The 13,207-nt window shown below is 39.7% G+C and overlaps 1 protein-coding gene and 1 long non-coding RNA gene across 5 annotated transcripts in view; both read right to left on the bottom strand.

Annotated features, from left to right (window-relative positions):
* Positions 1-10,078, bottom strand: part of LOC118884438 — a 65,881-nt gene extending 55,803 nt beyond the window's left edge. For all 4 annotated transcript variants that reach the window (XR_005017276.1, XR_005017277.1, XR_005017278.1 and 1 more), the window contains exons 1-5: positions 8,251-10,078; positions 7,916-7,982; positions 6,520-6,571; positions 5,903-6,033; positions 4,262-4,485 (exon numbers count right to left, since the gene is read on the bottom strand). This is a non-coding gene — a long non-coding RNA (uncharacterized LOC118884438). The remainder of the gene's footprint in view (positions 1-4,261; positions 4,486-5,902; positions 6,034-6,519; positions 6,572-7,915; positions 7,983-8,250) is intronic.
* Positions 10,079-10,671: 593 nt separating this feature from the next.
* KL (klotho) overlaps positions 10,672-13,207 on the bottom strand; it is a 45,249-nt gene continuing 42,713 nt past the window's right edge. Inside the window, 2 exon segments of the mRNA XM_036832088.1 lie at positions 10,672-11,201; positions 11,733-12,834. Of these exon segments, the coding sequence (XP_036687983.1) occupies positions 10,864-11,201; positions 11,733-12,834 (1,440 nt within the window). The 3' untranslated portion in view covers positions 10,672-10,863.

Genomic DNA, 13,207 nt, shown 5'->3' with positions numbered 1-13,207 from the left:
AGAGCAAATGTCAGCTGATTGTGGGGAGTAGGGACACACATTAAATGTATTTGAAGAAAGAAGCGACCGAATCAAAATGGCACTTGATGTACAGAATGGACACACGCCAGGAAACCATTTAAGGATTACTGGAAAAATCAAAGTGAAAGGTTCAAAGAAAACAATAGCAGCAAGTATCCAAATGAAGCATGGATGCTAGAAATATCAGAACGAAAAAACCCCATAGAATTTCATGCCTGAATGTCTCCAAGGGCTGACTGAAGAAAATTAAGGAAACAGAGGAAGGGCTCCTTTGAAGGAAAAGATAATGAATATTCCTCTTCAGATATATCTGGTTGAAGGCTAGAGAGACATCCAACAAGAGACATCCAGCATGAATGCACTGAGAACACTCACTGTTTGCAAAGTCGTTTTATGATGATTTCGTCATTGTGTAATTGTATCCAGAAATAAAACACTCACTTGTCATTCATAATACAAAATGTTGTGAACAAAATTACGAATTCCTGTGTTAACACGATATTCTTAATGACTTTCAAAAACAACAGTGCAAGTCATCTTTACATGCATCAAATATATACTGTTTCCACTTCACTTTAATAAAATCATGATGGTGAATCATGATGATGTTGTCCAGCCTTTTAGGTTGATGTTGAAGAGTACCAGATCCAACTGTTCAAAAGCCCATCATATAAACAGTTATGATCCTTGGTGGACTTCATAGATTTGTGCTTCACTGCCAGAGCTGGAGAGATTGCTGAGCTGTTAGAGATTATATTTTGCAACTGTATTGCAGTTGGGTTGAAAGTAGCCCCACAGTTTGCTTTCTAAGCACTACAGCGTTTCATTGACTCTTCCCTTTCTTTCTCTATTTAGCAGTGATGGGCAGGAAGTCATCACTTCATCCTAACAATGAGTAAAAAGCTGAACAGACTGAAAAATCAACAATTCTTCTTGGATCCATAAGAGAGGGTAGGACACAGGGCAAACTGCTGCCCTCAACTGGAGAAACAGACAAATATAGGGAGTTGGGGCTTACCCAAGTAGAGACTCATGAATGGAAACCACCTCAGGAATCAGTGCCAGGGAGGAAAACCTGAAATGTAATTCATGAATTGCCAGAGGCTCAGTGTGGACAACTCTGAGAGTTAAAAACTCCAGGGGAACCCAGTCATCAGAGAAAAGAAACTATTTTGAAATATGCCAGAGCACTCTGTTCTTAAAAAACCTGCCCTCAGGAGAAACTAGTTGAACAGAGCCTAACTTACTCGGATATTATCAGAGCCTATCTGACCTGGGGGAAGGGAAATACCCAAATCCAGTCAGTTCTAGCTTTCCACAAGGGAGAATGGAAATACCCAACTCCATCTCATGCTATCCATCCTGTCCCACCTAAGATAGGAGAAAAAACTGAGGAATGCTATGAAGTTCACAGCCCAAAGGCACAGACTCACTGAAAGACTGAGACCTAACCATAGGCTAGAGAATGCTTCCTGTTCCCCCACACCTCACCCTCCCATTACTAAAGACCTAGTTACAGCAGTTTCTTTTACCCAGTACAGCATGTCCAGTTACCAAGAAAAAATTACAAGATCTACCAAAAGGCAAAAAACATAATTTGAAAAGACAGAGCAAGCATCAGAACCAGACATGGAAGGGATTTTGGAATTTTGGAATTATCAATAACCTACCTAAGGAGGCAAAAGACCTGTACTCTGAAAACTACAAGATGTTAATGAAAGAAATCAGAGATGACACAAACATATGGAAAGATATACCATGTTCTTGGATTGGAAGAATCAATAATGTCAAAATAAGCATACTGCCCAAGGCAATCTACAGATTCAATGCAATGCCTATCAAATTACCAGTGGCATTTTTCACAGAACTAGAACAAATTTTTTTTTTTAATTTGTATGGAAACACAAAAGACCCCAAATATCCAAAGCAAGCCTGAGAAAGAAAAACAGAGCTGGAGGAATCAGGCTCCTTGACTTCAAACTATACTACAAAGTTACAGCAATCAAAACAGTATGTTACTGGCACAAAAACAGAAATATAGATCAATGGACTAGGATAGGAAGTCCAGAAATAAACCCACACATCTATGGTCAATTACTCTATGACAAAGGAGGCAAGAATATACAATGGAGAAAAGACAGCCTCTTCAATAAGTGGTGCTGGAAAAACTGGACAGCTACATGCAAAAGAATGAAATTAGAACATTCTCTAACACCACATACAAAAATAAACTCAAAATGGATTAAAGACCTAAATGTAAGACTGGGTACTATAAAACTCTTAGAGGAAAACACAGGCAGAAGACTCTTTGACATCAATTGCAGCAATATCTTTTTGGATCCACCTCCTACAGTAATGAAAATAAAAACAAAAACAAACAAATGGGACCTAATTAAACTTAAAATAATTTGAAAAGATACATGCACCCCAATCTTCACTGCAGCACTATTTGCAATAGCCAAGACATGGAAGCAACCTAAATGTCCATTGACAGAGGAATGGATAAAGAAGATATGGAACATATATACAATGGAATATTACTCAGCCATAAAAAGAATGTAATAATGCCATTTTCAGCAATGTGGATGGACCTAAAGATTATCATACTAAGTGAACTAAGTCAGACAGAGAAAGACAGATATCATATGATATCACTTATATGTGGAATCTAAAAAGATGATACAAATGAACTTATTTACAAAACAGACTCACAGACTTTGAAAACAAAAGTATGGTTACCAAAGGGGAAGCCAGGGGAGGAATAAATTAGGAGTTTGGGATTCTTACTAACTAGCTTAACAGGTGTTGGAGAGGAGGCTCCTCTACGGTTGTTTGAGGGATGGATATAGTTTGGGATTAACATATACACACTACTATATATAGAATAGATAATCAACAATGACCTACTGCATAGCATAGGAGACTACTCAATATTCTGTAATAACATATATGGGAAAAGAACCTGAAAAAGAATGGATATATGTGTATGTATATGTATAACTGAACCACTCTGCTGTACACCTGAAACTAACACAACATTGTAAATCAACTACACCCCAAGATAAAATAAAAATTAAATCTAAAAAAAACAATTTGAAGAGACAGAGCAAGCATCATTTGTATCATCTTTTTAGATTCTTTCCTTAACCGTGTCCAGTTTACTTTATAAGTAGACTTGTAGATGGGCTTATAGCCCATCAGAGGCACTCTTCATTTCTGTTACAGTGCTTTTGATTTCTAGCATTTCTTTTTGGTTCCTTCTTAGGAGTTCCATCTCTCTGCTTACATTGCCCATCTGTCCTTGTGTGCTGTCTTTTTTCTCCACTAGAGTCCTTAGCATATTAATCATAGTTGTTTTAAATTCCTGGTCTGATAATTCCAAAATTCCTGATCCTCCTTGCTTTGCTTGATGGCTATGACACCCTGGCCTCTTTATGTAGTCCAATCTCAATCCCCTATTGTAACAGTCATGACCCCTAGTCATTTGTCTTTAATAAGGTCTTCCTTACTATTAAAAAATAAATAAAAATAAAAAATAAAGTTGGAGAGATGCTGTTGTTTTGTTCTGTTTTTGTTTTTGCTTTTTGGAGGTTCTATTAAGATATCCTCAAGCTCAGAGATTTCTGCTTCCCATGGTAATCACCTGGGAGCTTTAAAAATTACCACTGCCTGGATCCCACCCCAAGAGAATCTGATTTAATCAGTCTGGGGATTTTTAAAAGCTCCCACATGACTCTAATGTGTAACCAAGGTTAAAACCTACTGGTCTTGATTAACTCCATCTCTCTACAGACAAGAACAATAAGACTCCGCGGCCTTGGTGACTTGCTCCAGGTTATAAAGCAAATTTGAGAGCAGACCTAGAAATCAGAAAATCCCAGTCTGGTTTGGGGCTGCCGACACTGTGGTAGAGCCCTTCCCTTCCACAACTGAGGCCTCGGTCCCCACGTTGAGGAGCCGGCATAATCCTTGCTCCCCAGAGCCTTTCATTCACCTGCTCCTGTTCCTCATCTTAGGAATGTTCTGGCTTTCTGGACACACCTTAATGCCTCTCTCACAATTTTCATCTACGTTTTGCATCCCTCCCCTCCTCCACTGGGCCCACTCTCGTAAGCCCCGAATTGTTCCCAGACTTTCCAGCCTCCTTGTAAATGCCCTTCTCCGTACCCTGGACTAACATTCTCTAGACATCATCACCTCTAATGGCATTGCTTCTCCACACAGCCCTCCTGATACAAACCGAAAATGCTTCATCTTGAATTCTGACATTCCAGGTTCTGGTTCTGTCCTCTTGTCCTTCGATCTTCCTCACCTTCTTGCACCCACTGAATCTGGCCTTGACCACACTCTTCCATGTAACCCCATGGCTGTCAATGAACACCTGTCAGAATGTCTTGTGGGAGCCCCCTTGCCAAACCTCAGGTGCTGCAGCCCTCTCCCCAAGGGCACTTCAGAGAGTGGCGACTGAAGCCCTCTCCCCAAGGGCACTTCAGAGAGTGGCGACTGAAAGAAAAGGCCTGGTCATCTGCATTTTGAAATCACACCCCTCAATTCTGAGGCCCTGCCCCACCACGGGCTCTCCCCAGAACTGCAAGGCTTTCACGTGCTTCCAGGCTTCCCTCATCTCAGCCCTTCGTGTCTATGAACCACTGCCACTGAGTCCCCAGCACTGCGGGAAGCTTGCTGCTCTGATCTTGTCAGTCTGATGGCTCAGTAACCCCCACTGTGTTTGTTTTGCTGGCTTGATAGATCCATGACAGGCACAAAAAAAATAAGGACATTTTAGAATGGTACGAATTTGGATGAAAATCTGGTTCATTCTTTATCGTGTTGTCCTTTACTAATGGAATATTTTCACCTGACCCGTCAATCTTTAGCTCTAATTATATCTCCATTTCACTGCTCCGTGGCTTACCACTACTGTCCCTGTTCATTGAAATGTTTTGTCTTGAAGCCTTTGGGCTACTTACCAGAGACTCATAATACCCATAATTTAAAGAGGAAAAAAAAAAGTTATAAAGCCTTCATGTCTTAAATGCAACAGCTTGGCCTTGAAACACTATAGAACTTGCAGTCTAATAACTTAAAACTAAATTAGCTAAAGCTTTGATTCACATGCATTTGGAGATCAAAACAGGCTGAAATGCCGTAGGCAACATTTATGCTTAGGGCCATAATTAGACAACTGCTACAATATTGAAAAAAAACCAGAATTTTACAAACTAATCAACTGAGACTTTAAAAAAGAAAAACATGTCAGCTTATTCCAGCAGTTTATTAAGGGGCAATGTTTCAGTTGCAAATAATTTATATCATATAAATAAGCTCATTTAAAATTAATTAGTTTTACCATAAATAAGCATATTGAAGATTCTACCAAAATCAGAAACTCTACCAAAGATTTTTGAATCACATAAAAATTTACTTAATGGGCCTTCAGTTATTTACCAATAACAAATACACAAATTTCAGTGTTTTGCCTGTGTCATTAGATTATTTTAAAAGAGCAGATGGTACAACACACTGATATAGAAACACCTCTTGCCAAATTATCTTCAGGATTCTATCAATCCAACATTTGTAAAATTGGAATCCAAGAAAATACTCTAGTATTGATACGATTAAGTACATGTGGGGGTTGATTTTTTGTTTGTTGGTTTGGTTTTACCAAGGACGTTCTATGAAGATGTATATTCAAAGCCACAAATAAAATAACTAAAGGGCTTCTGGGTGAATTATTTGACTGTAATAGGCCCTGGTTTTATGTTACTGAGCTCTAAAAATCTGATTAACAAGAAATCACATGCACGTTAAGAGTAAGTGATATCAGTCTGGAAAAAAAATACTTCTAGGGTAGGTGCTTTATTTATTGAATACTTACTATGTTACTCCCGTTTCACAGATGAGGAAACTGAGGCTCAGCAACTTTTTGAACATGGGTCTTGCTGACTCTTTTTCCTAAGCCCTTCTGAATCCATTAATATGTAGGTTGAAATGTTTTTCTTCTCTAACCTATTGGATCAAAAAAGGGGCTGAATATCAGTCACCAAGTCTCTGCTGGTGTGTAGCAATCATGTCGTGAAATGGGATTTCACCATATTTTAGGTGTCCTGTCACAGTAGTTATTGGCATTTGCACTTTACTCAAGGTTCCTTGTGGTTTTTCTTGACCTCTTTCTCTTGGATATCAAACAATGGGTATTTACCACAAATGTATGAAACAAAAACGGTCCAGGAAATGAACTATGACAGACAATACTCTAACAGTATTTAATGGTTATGAAAATTGAAAAAGGCAATAGGTCTAAGTAGAAAGCTACATGTTCTAGGAAATTATAAGTATTTGGAGATGACATAAAGGGATTCCTTCTAGATAAGTTCCGTGTTTTTATTTGCAGATAAAGAACTTAACCCAGTAACAAGTCTTGCAAACAAAAGGATTACTGACTAGTTGAGGGACATTGTGAATAATGAGGAAAAGAGTTAATAATACTCTCACCTAGTGAGTAGTCTACAGATGAGGATAGGACAGCAGTTTACTGCCTTGACACCTAGAAAGACAGGTTATCAAAGGTTATTACATGTAAGTCATCATTCCCTCCTCTGAATACAAAGAATTGAGCTGTGTGGCATCTAATACATAGCAGTTTCTGATTCTTGACAGATGGTCCCTATTAAATCAGTCTCTGGACAAAGGTGGTGTCGGTGAGCTAATTCTGTTCATTCATTAACTCCATCATTCCTTCCCACATTTATTGAACTAATCGACCTTTATTGAACAATATTTTGCATGGGACACTGGGCTAAATACTCAAAACAAAACAAAACAGCCATGGCTTCTGTTTTCCCCTCTAGCACCAGGCCCACCTGTCAAGATTGGTTCCTGGTCATCCAAATTAATATTTTCCTTCCCAGGCTGAAATTTTCAGGAGCGTTGTTCAATATTAAATATTAAATGGAGATGCTATAGAACAATATAATAATTGCTCTATTAATTCAGAAAGGGGCAAGTTGAATTAGAGAAAAGACTGGATTATAGACTATGTAAAAAGAAAATCAGTTTAATTCCAGCACCTGAATTACGATATTCAGAATTGCAGAATTCTTCCATCCACACAAGAGTCTTTAAAATATGTGTTTTAATCAGTAGTTTTAGTTTAATGGTAAATTTACATGCCAATGATTTCTTTGGATTATAGACCTTAGAAGATTCTTGAAAAAAAGTTTATTCTTCTAATTCGTTAAATACTTTGGATAGCTTAATAATGCGCTAATTTACGTAGCAGAGCAAGTCTCTCTTTATAGACCGGCACTATCCAATAGAGTAGCCATTGCCCACATGTAGCTACTTACAGTGTACAGTCCAAATTGAGCACAAGATGTGTGCTTCATGTACAACACACACCAGACTTCTAAGACTTAGTAGCCCAAAAAAGTATGTAAAACTCTCGATCATTTTTACATTGATTGCATACTGAAATTATAATATTTTGGATATGTTGGGAAAAATAAAATACTGTATAGTATCAAGCTTTATTTTCTATGCCTTTTATTTTTTTAATGTGACTACTAGAAAATTTAAAATATGTGGCTTGCATTATATCTCTGTTGGATGGCATTATAATAAATAATAAAAAGAAATGTTTCCAAGGCATTAGTAGATTCTAATTACTATCTGTGGAAGTCCAAAAATAAAATGAAAAATGTCCTTAAATGAATATGAAAAACCATCCTTCCAAACTAAAGCAAAATTAATGGGGCATAAGTGCACAACCCACCCCACCTCTCCTCCCCCCCCACTCCCCAACCCCAGGTTCAAAGGAAGGAACCTGGAATGTAGAGCAAACACAAATATGGCAGAAATTAGCCCAGAGGCCTTGAGGACCACGGCTTACCACTTAATGCCGCTGCAGAGCTGGCCCCAAAAGGTATTGAGATGTAGGACTTCCAAGGGAATGGTCTCTATATTTTAAAAAATATATGTAACATGGTGAAAAACTCAGAATTCATGAAAGTAAAGCGTCAATGGAAGAAGTAATGCCCTGAGAAGCCAGTTAAGAAATGAGGATTCCATCCCCAATGGACCAGAAAGCCCTTCTAGCACCTCCTGCTGCCTCCCGGTTCCCAGCCTCATCTGAGCGGCGCCCCGCCCACTCCCCCTTCCCGCTTGGGGCGAGCCACCGACCTCCCCCTAAGGTCTACGGGGACTCAAAGTTAGCGTGATGCTCACCTGATAACTTTGCTGAATGATGCTGAAGTGTCATTTCTCTTTGGTTCTTTGGCGTCTCCTGTCTCTTTCAGTGTCTGAAATTCCCTCTCAGCTCAAACATAGGGATTAGCTTGGGGCACCCTCCCCGCCCCTACCGTCTTCCAGCCTCGAACTTCACTCCTGCTTTCAGATCCCTTTCTTCACCACTCAGATCATATTCTAGGTGGTTTAATCAACCCGAAAGAAAAAAATAATTAAGAAATTTATCTAGTTATTTGGTGATGTAAGAAAAAGTTTCAGGTAGATTTATTACAATTCTTTATCAAGGGACAGAATTACTTCTCTCCACACTCAAGGAAATTAAATGCCGTAGCAAGAAAATTAGTTTTAAACAAAATCCATTATTTAACGGTAATTAACAATAAGAAACTAGTCCAACAAATAGGAATCATTAAATAAGTTATGATAAATTCATATAGTGGAATTACTCTACAGCTATCAAAAATCATGCCTTTGAAGACTGACAAAGGAAATGCACACAATGAAAATTAATAAAGACACATAACTATTTACAATATGATCTGACTCTATGTAAAATAAAATACATACACTATGTTAATAGTGGCTACCTCAAGGCGGTGAAATTACAGGTAATTTTTTTCTTTATATACAGTTTCTGTGTCTTTAAATTTTTTACAATGAGCATATATTACTATTATAATCAGAAAAATATATACATAAAATAAACTATTATTCTCTAGTTTGCGATTTTAACAATAAGTCCAATTTTTAAGAGTACCACCAAAAGCTTATCTTTCATGGAAAAAAATCATACCACCTCTAAAGATGATACATGATACAGTACAGTTTTTTTTTTTTTTTATTCACTAGAACCCTGTGTCAGCAAGATTAGTTATGCCAGACATGATATTGATTTATCTTGCCTGATATAATTTTGGCTTATCTGTAAAACAAACATTAGGATAATCCCCAACTCCAGTGCAACAGACTTCCCTGTCTGAAAATCAGCAAGACTTATTTAAGGGGCTTTGAAGGATAAGACCTAATTAGCCCTTTCTAAAAATCCATAGCATGTTTCTGTATAAAAGTTCGAAGCAAAACTCATTCAAAGCTAGCTCCACAGAAGTAGCAGCAAAAATATAAAATGGACCTCAGCAATTACAGAAACAAATCTTCCAGGGTTATTAGACCAAATGCTTTTGAACCTACTAAGAATTTTTAAAACTCAATTCAAAGAAATTTTGGCATATTCTAAAGAACAGAAAGTGGAGTCACTCCTCATAAAATAAGTTATTATTTCGTTCTTATCCTCTCAGAAAAGGTCACCTCATTCATTCCAAGGTCTGCTCTAAATAAAAGAGTTTATAATAAAATTAATCACAATGTTGCTCATAACAAGTACTTTTTCCTCCTTTCCGCCCCCTCCAACCACTGTAGTATAATGCATTTCACAGTCGGTTTATGCTTCTTTAAGGGCCTAATATTGCATAATTCATGCATATTTTTCTGCACACATTTAGTGAAAGTCCATGTGTGCAGGCCCTCGACAGGGACACAAAGCCCTCAAGGACCTGGAGTTTAGAGAGTGCCTCGAAATATAAAAAAATATATTTTATACTTACATAAAATATAGAGTTCTGTCATTTGTTCTGCTAAGCCTATCATTAACCAGATATGTAAATTAATATAACAGTATTTGATAGAAACACTGCTTTAAAAGGAACATTCCAGCCTAGGGCCCTTTGTCTTCTATATTCTGCCATCTTCTTTTTCAAGGGAAACTTGGTTCAGCAGAGACCATTAGGCCTATCATGGCAGTTAAGATATGGTTACTTGGGGGCTTCCCTGGTGGCGCAGTGGTTGGGAGTCTGCCTGCCAATGCAGGGGACACGGGTTCGGGCCCTGGTCTGGGAGGATCCCACATGCCGCGGAGCGGCTGGGCCCGTGAGCCACAATTGCTGAGCCTGCGCGTCTGGAGCCTGTGCTCCGCAGCGGGGGAGGCCGCGATGGTGAGAGGCCTGCGCACCGCGATGAAGAGTGGCCCCCACTTGCCGCAACTGGAGAGAGCCCTCGCACAGAAACGAGGACCCAACACAGCCATAAATAAATTAAAAAAAAAAAATTAAAAATAAAAACTGACTCAGTAGAGCCTTTGTAAATTAAAAAAAAAAAAAAAAAAAAAATATGGTTACTTGGGACTTAACTTTTGATTCCAATACTTGCAATATGACTTCACAATAAACATTGCATATAGCAATGGACACAGACAAACAATATTCTTAATCTTGTCATTCAATTTCTGTAAAAATGTTACAGAATGGTTCCCATTTCTCATGCTTTTGTTATAGAATGTGCTGCAGAAATGATAGCCCCTGCCAGCATTCTTTTTAACACCCCCCTGCCAAAAAGAACAAATCCAGGCACTATTCATATTATTCAGTATTTTACAATCACTTATGCTCATTTCAAAAGCTCTGTCAAATGCCACAAAAAGGTCTTCTAGAAGTCAGATATATGAAATCTACAGTTTCACAACACTGAGAAGTACAAATGGTTAACAGCTGCTGTGTGTGTACAATTATTTCAAATAAGTGAATAAGAAAAATATCAAGACTATTTGTAACTTCTTCTGCCTCTCTTAGAGTAGTAAAAAATAAGAGAAAGAGAAATAATAAAAGCAAAAAATAGAAAAGCTATGAAAGCCAGTAAAGACTTTCGGGTATGAAAAAAGCTGCACTCTGTACACAGGGTGAATTCTTCTGGACAAAATCTTCCCAGAGTTTTGGGACCTGGGAAGCCATTGTTGTCAATAATTTTCCTGTAATGTTTCATGGATGGTTTGGGCTCAAACTGATTTGCAGCATAACGATACAGGCCAAACTTCGGAGCTGTGCGATCATTAAATGAATAAGCAAAGTATCCACAAAGATTGATACCATCCAATATATAGGCTAGAAAAACAAAAGGACAGGAGAAAAGTTATGAAAATATTTTGCACACAACACTTTGCTTTTACACAGCCCTGGCGCATCAGCAAAAATGTCAATACCATTTAATAAAGCTTCAGATTTAATTAGATTTAATCAGAAAAGCCTTCTTTTATCCGAAGACAAAGAGGTACATTTAACATAGTAGGTTTTACATAATTAAGCCTACTATGATGCACTTGGGTTAAATCTTTAAGTACGTGAAGCAGTCAAGGCTGCTGTGAAGCCATCTGATATGGAGGACAAGATAGTCCAGGGTTTATTCCACCCAGAGTAGGTGCGAGGGATATTCCATCTTCCTCTTTTAGCCAAACTCCTTTATACCTGGGGAAAATACTAGCTAGCACTTGGACTTTTTCAGTGTGTCAAGGAATAGATAGCACTTTCTCTGAAGGTGATAGTGTGTGTGTATATGTTTGAGAGTTTCTATCAGGTATCAGGCTCTCTCTCAGGTGACTTAACCCTCAAGAGACCGCTGTTTCGGGGACTCCTTACCTTTCAGAGCTTCGTTTACATAATTCTTCATGTAATACACCCTCAGATTGTCTTCGGCTGCGTGCGGATCATCGTCGATGCCGTTGGAGATTATATACATGGGGAGGTCTCCGTACTTGGACTTCAGCCAGTTCAGTACCTTGCGTAACCCCCAGGGCACCACGGCCACCTGACTTGGGGAGTTGAGCCAGGTGATGTCGGTCATTTCTTGCACTGCCAGGTAATCATTATATTTTACTGGATCTTCTTTTTCCCAGTCTACAAGGATGGTGGTGTAATGGCTTAAAGCCAAAAAGTCAAAGGAACCCCGGATTAGCTTTTTTTCCTCGTCAGTGAAATAAGGCAGGAGGAAATTGTTTCTCTGGTTCAGCCAGGCCCTCATCACGCGTGGATAATCCCCGGAGCCGAAAATGGGCTCGGCCAGCCAGCCAATGTCAAATTGCAAAACTCGCTCGGCCACTTCCTGGTCTTTTGGGGAGAGAGGGCAGGCTGGTTCTATCCAATCCGCCTGCAGGGCGATGGATATTTTACCCTTCTGAGAGCGCCTAAACTTCTCATCGTACACGCGCCAGGCCAACGCGTGGGCCTTCAGGAGGTGGTGCCCCGCGCTATACGTCATGTTCCGCGTGGACGGCTCGTTCATCGTGATCCAGAACTTGACGTGGTGGCCGAGGTCTTGAAAGCACAGGCTGGCGTACTCCGCAAAAGCCAGGGCGGTGTGAGGGTTCTCCCAGGCGCCGTGCCGGGCCAGGGGTGGCGGCAGTCCCTGGTGCGGGGCGGCGGGGCGCCACAGGGCCACCACCGGGGTGATGTTGGCGCGCACGAGCTCGCTGGCCACGCAGCGATAGTAGCGCAGGACCGTGCGGTTGACCTGGGACTGGTTCCCCAGCGGCAGGATCAGCGCCCAGTCCAGGGAGAAGTGGAAATGCGACACATGCATTTCCTGGAGTAAGGCGATCTGGGGCCGGATGGCGGCGAAGTCAACGCAATAGGATTTCCTCTTCTTGGTCACAACCCCGTCCACCTTAATAAGCCTTTTACTGTGGTGGACATCCCACAGGTAAACGCTGGGGTCGGTAAACTGAGACAGAGTGGTGTCCACCTGGCAGGAGGAGAGTAACCGTTAGCCTCACCTGGACGGTCCTGGAAAGTCATTCAATGCAGTTCTTTTGACAAAACCAGCCAGCAAAATAGGTAAAAACAGAAACCTTCCTAGCTGAATTTTTAAACTATTTTTTCATAAATAGGAAGTTCTTGGAGAAGAAAATATTCCCCTTTGATGGGTGCACATTTGTTTTACCCATAGTTCTCTGTAACTCTGGAACTGTTACTTTAATGTTAAAAAAAAAATCTGAATTTTTGGGGTCACGTCAGATGACAAACAATAATCCTCACACACCTCTGGTCTGCGTTAAGCAAGTAGAGTATTTTGGACGTTTTTCTTTTAGTGTAAGAAATCACTGATGATACGAGAC

The sequence above is a fragment of the Balaenoptera musculus genome, chromosome 18 (assembly GCF_009873245.2).
Source record: "Balaenoptera musculus isolate JJ_BM4_2016_0621 chromosome 18, mBalMus1.pri.v3, whole genome shotgun sequence".
NCBI lineage: Eukaryota > Metazoa > Chordata > Mammalia > Artiodactyla > Balaenopteridae > Balaenoptera > Balaenoptera musculus.
The sequence above is the reverse complement of the archived record's forward strand: the minus strand, read 5'-3'. Positions and strand labels throughout refer to the sequence as shown.